General features: G+C 34.8%; 1 protein-coding gene across 3 annotated transcripts in view; it reads right to left on the bottom strand.

The window, feature by feature from the left end:
• LOC131071526 (uncharacterized) overlaps positions 1-8,532 on the bottom strand; it is a 297,148-nt gene extending 288,616 nt beyond the window's left edge. For 2 of the 3 annotated variants that reach the window (XR_009112532.2, XM_058007425.2), the window contains exon 1: positions 8,020-8,442. Coding sequence is in view for 1 of the 3 variants with exons in the window: in XM_058007425.2 (XP_057863408.1) it covers positions 8,020-8,206 (187 nt within the window). In the remaining 2 variants the exon portion in view is untranslated. The other variant, XM_059211079.1, reaches the window with a different exon arrangement.
• Between the last annotated feature and the right edge of the window lie 4,280 nt (positions 8,533-12,812).

Below are 12,812 nucleotides of genomic sequence, written 5' to 3'. Positions count from 1 at the left end.
CTTGAGCTCCATGCATGTGCACTTTTGGAGCAACTTTTCGGGTAGTTATTGATTACCTTTTTGGTAGTTATTGTTTCTCCTTTTGTTGTTGCTGATATTTTGCCTCCCATTTATGGGTATGGGCAGTTTTGATAGAAGATGAATCTAGCCCACTTATTTAAGTTTAATCTTGGCCATTCATCCATTTTTGGAATTCTATATAAAGGAGTTAGTTCCTCCTTTGTAAAAAGGCAAAAAAAAAAGATTGTTGCAAAAAACTCTAGCAAAATACATACAGAACTTAATGGATGTTAAAGTTGTGTTTGTTTCACTGTGAGTGCATGGTCGTCTTCTCCATTTATTTCATATTTCTGCAACTGTACTTAATTTCAAGCAGTTATTTATGCATGTATTTGATGGAAAATCTTGGTTCATACCATTAAGAAATAGTTGATTATTGTTTCCTCTGCATGGTTAGTCTAAGCCCCTTTTGTGCTAAGTTCGGTTATTAGATTTGGATAAATAGGTGTAAGAGTCTATCATTCGTATCTAATAGCTTGAAAATTCAAAATCCTTAGATGATTGCACTAGTTTTTACCTAGTTGTGCTAATTGGCTGGCAAAGTAATTTCTAGTTATTTTAAGACTTTCGTCTGTGTTGAAATATGTTGTCTTAGTTAAAATCATTTAGTTGTTCTTATTCACTCTTTATCCTTATCCCTCCTTTTTCCTTTTTCATTAAAGAAACCCTCCAGTCAAGCTGAAATAATATCAATTAGAAGCAAATCAAATGATATAGGACTATAAAACTTTAGGGAACTTGTAGGAAACCAATTCAGTCTAACCGTAAGTCCCCTTTGTGTTTCCAGCAAAACACATCAACTACTAAGCTATCCTGCAGTCAAGACCTGACAACCAAAACATTGAGGTCATCCCCATTGATCAAATTCACACAGCATTAGGGATTTCCTTATCTCAAGAGAAGATAGGATTCTTAGTATTCTATTCTGCGTTGGCCGGATGAAGCCATAGTTCCGCGACTTTAGACACGTCAACAATATGCACAACATAACTCCCTGAATAACATCCCATCCTGAATGAAGTAATCCAACCATTTGCTCCTATCAACCATAACCAGTTCTCTACATGTTTTCCAAGGTTCTGCAAAATCCGGGTTCATACAAGGTCTTCAAATCTTCAAAACCTAATACTGTCACTCTCATCTCTGTCAGCAAATTCCTTCTCTTACTCAATGCATCAGCAACTTTGTTAGATTTTTCACTTCTATGCTTTAACACAAAGGTGTAACTCTGCAAGAATTTTACCCATCTCATATGTCTCTAATTCAACTTACTTTGACTGTTCAAATACTACAAAGCTTGATGATCTGTATACAACACAAACTCCTTAGGCAACAAGTAGTGTCTCCATTTCTTCAAGGCTTGAACTATGGCATAAAATTCCTGATCATACACTCAATATCTCTTCCGGGCATCATTCAATTTCTCACTGAAATAGGCTACTGCTCTCCCTTCTTGACTCAAGACTGCTCCTATTGTTGTTCCACTTGCATCACAATCCACTTCAAATACTTTATTGAAATCCGGTAAAGCTAACACAGGCTGCTCAGTTACTTTTTGCTTCAACAGTTCAAAACTTTTGTTTGCTCCGATGGTCCACTTGAATTCCTTCTAATCTCCTCTCATGGTCTCAGTCATAGGGTTACAAATTGAACTGAAATTTCTAATAAACTTCCAGTAAAAACTAGCCAATCCATGAAATGATCTTACTTCTCCAATGTTTTCCAGTGTAGGCCACTCAACAATGGCTTTCACTTTTTCAGGGTCCATCTTCAAACCATCCTTAGATATCACAAATCCTAAATAGACTAACTCATCCTTCATGAAAGTACACTTCTTGATATTGATCAGCAACTTCTCTTCTCTCAAACTCTGCAAAACTTGTCTTAACTACAGCAAATGTTCCTCTTTCGTCTTACTGAAAATCAGAATGTCATCCAAATACACAATAACAAACTTACCCAAGAATTTCTTCAATACCTCATTCATCAGCCTCATGAAAGTACTTGGTGCATTAGTCAATCCTAAAGGCATCACCAACCATTCATACAGTCCTTCATTTGTTTTAAATGTTGTCTTCCACTCATCACCTTCTTCGATCCTAATCTAATGATATCCACTCTTCAAATCTATCTTTGTAAAGTATTTTGCTCCACTCAAACAGTCCATTATGTCATTCATCCTAGGCAAAGGAAACCGGTATTTCACTATGATCTTGTTTATTGCTCTTGAATTGGTACACATTCTCCACTCTCCATTCTTCTTAGGTGCTAATACAACTGGTACTGCACAAGGGTTCAGACTCTCCCTGATCAAACCTTTCTTCAACAGCTCCTACACTTGTCTATTTAGTTCTTCATTCTCTGTCGGTGCCAACCGGTGTGCAACTTTGTTAGGCAAACTAGCTTCGGGAACCAAGTCCATGCAATGACTAATACTTCTTCCAGGTGGCAATCCATCAAGTACATTATCTGAAATGATGTCCTCATATTCTGTCAGCAAATCTCTTATCTCTTCCGAGTGTTCTCCTTCCGGTTCCGGTCTCTCAGTCTTCTTAGAAATTAAGGCAAAACACACATTCTCATGTCTCAATCCATCCATGAATTTCCTTCCATCTGCTAAACAGATTCTGGCATTCGTACAAACTTCATTCTTCAAAGGTTCCTCCAAAGGTAACAAGGTTTGCTTCATCCCATTGGCCACAATAGTGTATGTATTCTTCCTCCCATCATGTATTGCCTGTCTATCAAACTGCCAAGGTCTACCCAACAAAAGATAACAAATATCCATAGGCATAATATCACACAAAACTTCATCATGATAATTCCCAATTTTCAATTTCACCAAACATTGTTCACTTACTAACAATGTATGTTCATCCTGAATCCATGCTATCTGGTAAGGCTTAGGGTGTTTCAATCTCTCCAATTTCAACTTATTCACCATCTCCTCTGAAACAAGATTTATCTAAACTACCACTATCAATAACAACTTTACAACACTTACCGGATACCTTACATCTGGTCTTGAACAAATTCTTCCTTTGCAAGGGCTCTTCATGTCCTCCGATATGACACAAAGCTCTCCTCATCATCAACAGTTCTCCATCTTCCGGTTTATTGTTTGATCTGGTGGGGTTCTCTTCCACCACTGCTGCTCTTCCAATAGCCTCTATCTTCTTACATTCGAATGCATGGTGTCCTTCTCCTCCACACTTAAAGAAAGTTCCTCTAAATGTCCTCTTGTCGTGTCTTCCAAAGTTCTCATTTTGGTAACCATCCGATTCTCTCCTCCGGTAGAAATTTCTATCATCCTTCCAGTATGAATTACCTTCTTTGCTCACTTCCTTGTCCTTGTTCTAATCTATACTGGTTCCTCTTCCTCCGGTATATCCTCTTCCTCCTTGAAATCTTCCTCCGGTAAACCTTCCACCTCTACCTCTCTATCTCTGCTCATGTCTTTTGTTCAATTTCTCTTCAACCTTTAGGGCATACTGGTAAGCCTCTTCAACACTCTCCAATTTGATCATACTGAGTTCATCTTGTATAGACATCCGCAATCCGTTCAAATATCTTGCAATTTGTTCAACTTCATCATCGACATGTCCGGATTTGATGTTCAACTTGTAAAATGCTTCAGTGTACTCCTTCACACTAGATTCCTTTTGTCTCAAATTATGCAACTTCCGGAACAAATCCACTTGATAATTCGTTGGCACAAACTTTGATTTCAACTTAGCAATCATCTGATCCCAAGTCTTAATCTTCTCTTTACCTCTTCTCTATCTATCAACCTGCAAATGCTCCCACCAAAGAGATGCATGACCTTTCAACCAGGTACAGGCATATTTCACCTTCCTCTCTTCTGCAATGTTTTCAAAATTGAAATACTTCTCCATCTCCGAGATCCAATCCATCAATTCATCTGAATCTAACTTCCCATCATATTCCGGTGGGGTAAAATGAGGTTTAGTGTTTGCCCTACTCAAAACCCTTAAAAACCTTTCTTCATCCGGATCAACCGCCGGTGGGTTCGCTTGTTCTGTTGGGGCTTCTTCTCCTTCATCTTCACTTACATCTTCAATATGTCGGCCTCTTCTTTGGGCTGTCTCCAACACTTCTAACCGGGCTGCTATTCCTCGCAACATCTCCATCACAGCAGGGTCTGCATTCCCACGCACTCCACCATTCCTAGTTCCTCTTCGTGCTATCGATTCACGCTAGTCCTCTGCAATTGCAGGTCAGATCTGCAATCCGCCACCCTACAACAAGAAATTCAGGACACACAACCTCCAGAACGAAACTTTGCTCTGATACCACTTGAAGCAGTCACCGGCGAGGAGGGACCTCAAGGAGATCAATCCGAACCGGCCACAAAGAGTAAACACAACGGAAACACAAAGATATGATGGAGGCAATGCAAAACAGGTTGATTTATTGCATGAAATTTGATTACATCCAACCAGTAACAACCAGGTTACAACATACCGGCTCACAGGCCTGGTAGAATAAGTCACAACCGGGACCTTGTATCGAAAGATCTATCTTCTATGCATAGTCTAGCTACTTGATTCTCTCTTCGTTACATTCTAAAGCATAATTACAAATATATATATTGATCCAAAGGATACAGTCGGCCCAAAAGAGATCAAAACCCGAAGAACAAGACCTAACATGAAAATAACAAGGTCACCCTCCACCAAGGGATTCCTCCTGAAAATCCAAAGGATGAAACGTAAATTGTGGGAAAAGGTCGACCACACGCCAAGGAACATCGAGATCAATGTCCAAGGCTCTGCAAGCTTCAGAATGGGTTCCAGTAGATCACCAAAATAGGTCTCAGGCAACCGGTAACAAAGGAACAACCGGTAACAAGAAATTGTCATGGAAACCGGTAGCGATATCTTGCCGGAAAATGATCCAAATGCGATGTGGTCCGAAAGCAAGAAAGCTGATCAAGTCTTCAAGTAGAATCCAACTCCACAGGATCCGGTGAGCCAAAACCGGGACACACAGAAAGGAAAACTAAACAGAAAGGAAAATGTTTTTGGTTAATGCAAGATTGCTATGAACCGAGGATGCTCCTGCATCACATCGTAAGAAATACCATTTTCATAATGCAAAAATACCAATGAATATTCAACTACCCATGCTCACAAAGGTTCTATAATGTTTATGATGAATGCTTTATCAATGTTATGATATGAATATTTGAAATTTCTCTATATTTTTAAAAATTTCCCTACTTTTTAACAATCGTCCCCTAAAAATTGGCCCAAAAGTACCCTTGTATAGGAAACACATCCCGCCATCCCTTGTCGTCCATGTCCCCAAAACATCATGGAGACAAGTTGAATTGGAATATCTAAGTAGAAAGTATTGAATTGCTTCGAGAATAATGTAAGTCCCATATATGATGAATTTCAATCTATAATGTATGTGATATTTTATCCAAGACAAGGCAAACACAATCACTAACTTAGAAAGAATAATGCACTCAATCGCAATCATAGAATCCCTTCAAGAAAATGATCCTAGTTGAATTTTGAGAAAACATCATAATTCAATTGATTGAGATAGTTATCTTTACTTGTTAGTTCATGTGACAAATAAAGTCACAAGACATGATTTCATGCTCCCTAAGACAGAACTGGACATGGCAAAGATGTAGATGCAGCACAAGAATAGGGGAACATGCGTAGGAAGGCTCAAGGATGTTTCAAAAATCTTAGGGCCCAAGCAGTTTCAAGAGCTGACAATAGGTGATAGATTTGTCTTAAGACATGCCATGGAATATGGTTTGGCTACAATGTTACACTCTCCATAAAGACAAATTAACAAAACCAAGAATTCAATTGATTTTTCTTATGTCTCTTCATGTAAGAACATTAAAAAATCTCTATACAATTTATTCTCTGTATTCTTGGCATAGATATATCCTTGGGGGCACTTGTAAAGAAACTCAAGAGTCATTAGAAGAGATTTTGGAGCAGACGATAACTGTAAAATTGAGTGCAGTAGTCAAGCATGTTGCATAAGCAAGTAATCCACAGCAAGGTAAGTTCCTAGAGCACTATAGAAGCATCCACGGAAGCCGACAATGGCCCATGAATGATGTTCAACTCAACCCTACTTTACAAGGTTGCAGGAAGCTACATGATGGCATTAGTCATCATTTTGCTCCTAGCTCACTGTGCTAAGACATTAAAATTCAGTTAAACATTATGGTGGATATTGAAAGAATGCTATCAAGGCATTAGGGTGAACTTTGAAGTGCAAAGAAGCGGATGAACACAGCTAATAATTGCGTGCCAAAATTTATTCTAATTAAGGAAACTGAATTATACAAGCAATACATAGATACAAAACATGAATTTGAACGAATACTAAAGGAAAACTTTAAACAAAAAATGTAGAAATGAATGATTTGCTCAGATTATGCACTGACCCAAAATTTTAGAATTTGTTTCTGTTGGTAACAAGAAACAAGAACAAAAGATGTTTTCCAAGAGAATGGACACAGATTATTTATTGCACTTATTGCAATATGAATGGACATTCGATGCAAAATGTGGAAACTCCGTCCTTAACTTGGCCCAGAGAATTGTAACTTCGTGACAATGAGAATCCATCTAAATGGATTTCATTAATGGTTAGGCCATAACTAAGTATCAACATGATTGCATCTTTGTCGTTGTGTGGTAATTCATCAAAATTCAAATCTTTATTACGTGGACTATGATAGTCGATGATCCCAATGGCATAAGTAACTTGGGGCAGCTGCATCAGAAAGTATCTTATCAAGTAGAATTTACAAATGGAAGATGAAACATGGAAGGACAAATGTCATGCAAAATCCACAACTGAAAAGCATTGAGGGCACTGCTTTTCTAGAGAGAAGAATAACGTTACACTTCATGATCTGCATGTCATATGTATGGATGACCTTTGTATGGCCTATATGGTGCATGCATACCCTTTGTTTTACTCATATAGAAGTTCTATTTCTAGTAGGCCTAATTAGAGGTTATGGGAATGCCCCATCCCAGTTAAACTTTAACTGAGGTTTTGATGGTAATTCAGACAACAACATTTGCATGAATATATGTTCCCCAAAAGTGTTTTAGAGGCTTCCTCTCCGAAATGGCAATTCTTCCTTTTTCTATTATTGATTAATTTTGGGCCCTGGCCCAACAACTCTACATCCCCGCTTCATTTCATACATCTATGGCAAGTGTTATTGCTTTATTTTAGTAGATATGTTGTATTTCTTGCGCTAGTATCCAGACAGCTACCAAAGATCAGAGTAAGGCTATGCCACTCGAAGCAGTTTGTGAGTGTACTAAGACCTGTACATTCAAGGTAACACAAGATAGGCAGTAAGATCCATCATATGGGGTGTAAGCCCCTAATCAAGTAAGCTCTAAAAAGAACTATTACAAATAGGGAATAAATATTCTTGAAAATGCAACAACGGAGTCCACAGAAAAGCGTGAACGGTATAATAGAATAGATATCCCTCAGAAGTCATTTCTAAGACAAAAAGATGATGCAAGTTTAATTGTGTATCCCATGATAAATTAAAAACGGTTTAAGGAAGCAAATGTTTGTCCTGATACCCATTTAGTATAGCACAATTTATTGTAATTTGCTTTGGCGCGGCCCCAATGTCTCTTTCACTGCAGCTCAGATCCATTCAGCTCAAAAGAAGAATTCAATTGATCTAAAAGCTGTGCTTTCACCGAAAAAGTCCAGCTTTGGCTTTCCCCATAGGATGCTGTAGTTGCATTTAACAATTACTTATGTTGTTTGATATCTACCAGTTTGCTTCTTCTATGGTCTATTTAGATATTTTACTTCAACTTCATGAAAAGAATGACTTCTATTTATGTGGCTTGACATTTTGAGGGGTAGCGCGGGCGCAAGAAAGTTATTGCAACTTTGCTTGTGTTAAATGACTACCTGGAAGAATAATGTGGTCATGGAAATCGATGATCTCAGTAGCTTGAGCTGAAAAGTGACTTAGAATGTGGGAAGAGGAACCAATTGCATGAATTTTATCGCCCTGCACAAACAGCCCACCATTGCCATAAACCCTTTGCTCCCCGTCCATCGTAACTATCATTGCGTTGTGAATTAAAATACTCATTTTGCCGGTTGTTTTTACGCACACAACTCTGCTCAAATTTTGCCTGGCTAGTCGATAGAGGAAGAAGATCACTACAAAGATGAGAAAACGATCACCGACTTGGCTTGGTCGCTTTGCTAACTTTTATTTATTTCTTCATTTTCATGATGGATCGTCGTGTGTTGACTCAAATAGTTAAAATTGTTACAGAAGGAAAATAATTGAGAATTATTTAAACTTCATTGGCGAAAGTTCGGACCGACCTTCAACCCGCTTGTTTAAGGCAGAGGCTATCCTCGCTATAAAAATGTAAGTATTCTATCACGATTTTAACCTATGTTACCATGTGAAGAATGAATGGAAGATTTTAATAACGTTTATCCAGTATATGAGCAATCCATACAAACGTGTTATAAATTTTGTAATTTCTTTTTGAAATCAGATTTTCTAAATTTTGATGATGAGGTTTTGCAGTTTTGTCTAGTTCTCCTTTTTTTAGGTGTTTAAATTATCAATTTGTAAGGTGTCTAGTTGATAGGATGTTGTGCCTGTTGGACACTTCATCATGAAGTGTCATATTCATGAAAACTCTTAGTTATGGTGATCGGATATATAATAGTTTTAGTTTTCAAATTTTGATTTTGTTGAATTTTGTCGTGATGAAATATAAGTTATAGTGTTGGGGATTCGTATTTTTCTTGTCGTTTTTCATGAACATAATCATCTTAATTATTGTCATTTATTTTAAACTAAGAATTCAAAAACAAGTTACAAACAAGCCCAACTTCACAAGTTGTAAACAACTATAAGAAAAATATGAGTTACATATAAACATAACTCTTTTCAATAGATTTCTCTACTCTATACAGTGTGTATTGTTAGGACATTCAATTGAAAGTGTAAAGAGATAAAGTATGTCCAAAAATAATTGAGTGTGTTCTATTTCATTCTTCTCACTTCATTTTAGAATTGTAGGCAATTGAAAGCTAAATACTAGCATACATATCTTTAGAAGAATATAGGGAAAGTATGACGAAGATATCATATCTGTTGATAATTCCACATAAAAAATATTATATTATTATCTATTAAACTAGTGACCAAGCCAAAAAATATTAAAACTACATCATCATCATTATATTTTTCAATGAATTGATTGAGATTATTACAAAGTTAACTGATTGCATGACGAAGATAGACAAAATTGAATGATCAGTTAAACTCAGACTAAGTGAGAGTTGAGAGGTGGAAGTGAAGATAAAATAATATGTGATTAAAAAATAATAATAAATTAATTTTTTTATTGTTCATACATTTAAGTGTCACAAACACATCAAATTAAATGCTTCTAGTTTTTACTGGTGAACATTTTTATGTATATGTGAGTATAATACACCTTCAGTGTAAATGAGTTGCAAATAAACATAAATCTTTTCGATAGGTTTCTCTACTCTATACCAATGTGTGTTGTTAAGTCATTATGTGCAAGATATGAAAAATGAAATATAATTTATGTCAAAAAAATTAATCGTGTTCTATATAAATATTTTTACTTCATTCCCCTTCTAGAATGAGGCAAGAAGAATAAAAAGAGCACAAGATTGTGCAATTGTCATACGTTTTTGTGTTGTGTTTTAAGTTTATGGTAAAGTGTTTCATTTAATGCAACAAAGGAAGAGCTTTCCTATGTCTTTAGTGAAACATTTATAGGTATTTCCTCAAAGGCACTTATGTTACCCTATGGATCTTGAAAATCTATTCTTCTAGATTTATATGAGATCTATTAGTGTGTTCATATCATATTTATGGGTTTGGGTAGTGATATTTCATCATGTGACTATCATTTATGTCTACATCATCTTAAAGAAAATCTAGTCTTATAGATTTATATTAGATCTATTATTATATTTTTATGAGATACATGTGTCTAGTTCATTATATGACTATCATTTATGTCTACATCATCTTTTAGAAAATCTAGTCTTCCAGATTTGTATGAGATCTATTATCATATTTATGTCTACATTTATGTCTACTACCCAAACACATATCATATTTATGGGTTTGAGTAGTGATATTTCATCATATGACTATCATTTATGTCTACATCATCTTAAAGAAAATCCGGTCTTTCATATTTATATGAGATCTATTATTATATTTTTATGAGATAAATGTGTCTAGTTCATTATATGACTATCATTTATGTCAACATCATCTTATAGAAAATCTACTCTTCCAAATTTGTATGTGATCTATTATTATATTTTTATGAAATAAATGTATCTAGATTGTAATATTTCATCAAATAACTACCATTGGTCTTAGCCATCTCTATTTATAGTGTGTGCATCATTACAAAGTCATAAAGTGAATAATTTAGAATTTAAATGGGATAAGCAATAATTTGATACATCAGTAGCTTACATAGTATGTTAGATAGGAATATTAGATTTTAATGTCCTTCATACAACTACAACACCATTCAAAGTGGGTGTCTAAACTTAAGCTTTATATGGTTGTATAGAAAACATTAGCTTCAGTTCATGAATTGTAAAATATCTTTTAAATTTTGTATATTCTTAGGTAATTCATAATTTGATGTGTTTAAAATGTTGGATTTGTACTTTTAAAAATGAATATTGTGTAATTAAAATGTTGGTAAAGAAAAATTTAAGTTAAAATATACATTGTGTATTTCAACTTATACAAGTTTAGTTTATTATTTTTTAGATATTTTTAAAAAATTTTACAATTTTTGTTTAATTCATAATGTGTCATGTTTGAAATGTTAAATTCAAAATTGACAAAAAAAAACATTATGTAATTAAATGTTAATCAATAAATTTGCATATTGAAATACATAATATTTATTTATTTTGTAATTTGTAAGAAGTCTTTTATGCTACTTTATGCTGGTTAATATTTTTATTTTCATCAATTATTTTTTGTTAGTGAAAAAAATGAATTAACTTTTAAAAGTTTGAAATTTTAAAGATACTTTTGAAAAAATCTAAGTGTTGATGATGGTTTGATGTGGAAACTATTTTACATATTGATTTTTTCAATATTCAACAAACGTAGTACCTATTAATAGAAATTTGAATTTTGTAAATCTAAATTAACCTCCACTTCTTCACAATTTAATTAAAATAGTCAATAAACAAATATTATTGTAGAGAATGCCATCTATTTATTAAAAGTGTTAATGTGCATGTCTCATTTTTCATTAATTTAATTTTATAAATAAATTGCTCCATTCAAATGAGATGATTTATTTCTTGTAAGACCTTTACGGCTGATTTTGTTATGTAATTTTGTAATTTTAAGTTATGGGCCTATGTGTCTATTTAGGATTAGACCATTGGTATTGAAGAGTCATTTTCATTTTTTCCCTTCTGAAGTATGAGATTCTAGTGTCCAAGTTTGGGTTGTAACGTATAAAAATGGTAACATTTTAATTTGGAAAATCATCTCATCTTATGTCAATTTATCTATTAGAGCACTTTGTGTTTAAGTTGCTTTTGTGGACAAAAATATAGAAGAGATTGCACTCAATGGATGAAAACACATTGGTTGCATGTATCAAAAGACAAAATCCCTTTGGTACATGAGGGTAATCTCATTTAAATGCAATTATCTAGTTTGTCTTTGTGTACATCTATAGGCTCAGAATGGTTATTTGTGTTACCATTCTATTGTAGGGGTTTCTATTGTTCTATGATATTGTAATGACTTTCACAATAGTTTATTTTGATGCAGAAATCATATTCATGACATGCTATTAATTTGCAAGCATTTCAGGGTCATTTGTTGTAGTTTTGTTGTTGACTAGTTACTAGTTTGTGTAACAATTTTGCCAAGTTCTACAGAATTTGTGTGTTAGCAAATGCACACTCCAATGAGAAATTGTAGGTGATTGAAGGTATTGTCATTGATGGCAACCTTACAATCATGTGATACCAGCAGGCACCGGCACCGACAGACTCTACACCGGCATACAGAACACCGACATCGAAAAGGAAGATTACCGGCACCCTGGCTGACAACAATTTTGTATTAATGTATTTTGTAATTAATTGTAAAATCTTTTGTAAGCCGACATGGCGGATTGTAATATGACTCATATATGTATGAGATCATTGTAGATCATATAGGATATGATATATGATATATGATGTGAAATATGAATAGAAGGTAGCAGACCTAATATACAAATTATTAGGTTAAGGGTTTATGTATGTAGCAGAGCTTAAACCGGTACTGAATATGGCATAGCAGATGCTGATCTAAAGCAGTACAAGACATTGGATTAGTATAATTCATTTTTGTAAGTTAGTGTGACTTCTTTTGTATTTGAGCAGTGAGCTCTAGGCACTTGGCCTTCCTGCATGTGCAGGCCCCTATTGTAAGCAGTAATATTCTCTTATTGGCCAATAAGTGAATATTGTGGGTCACAAATCCCACCGAGGTTTTTCCCACACCGGGTTTCCTCGTTAAAATATTGTGTTATGGTGTGCTTTTCATGTTGTGGTTGTTATTCTTATTTGTTGCATTATTTCTAGTTTACCGGTACACAGTTTTAATATGCTTTTCATGTTATAAGTTAAGAAAATTATCATACCGG

Source organism: Cryptomeria japonica, chromosome 9 (assembly GCF_030272615.1).
Source record: "Cryptomeria japonica chromosome 9, Sugi_1.0, whole genome shotgun sequence".
NCBI lineage: Eukaryota > Viridiplantae > Streptophyta > Pinopsida > Cupressales > Cupressaceae > Cryptomeria > Cryptomeria japonica.
Note: the sequence above shows the minus strand (reverse complement) of the source record. Positions and strands in the feature narration are given on the sequence as shown.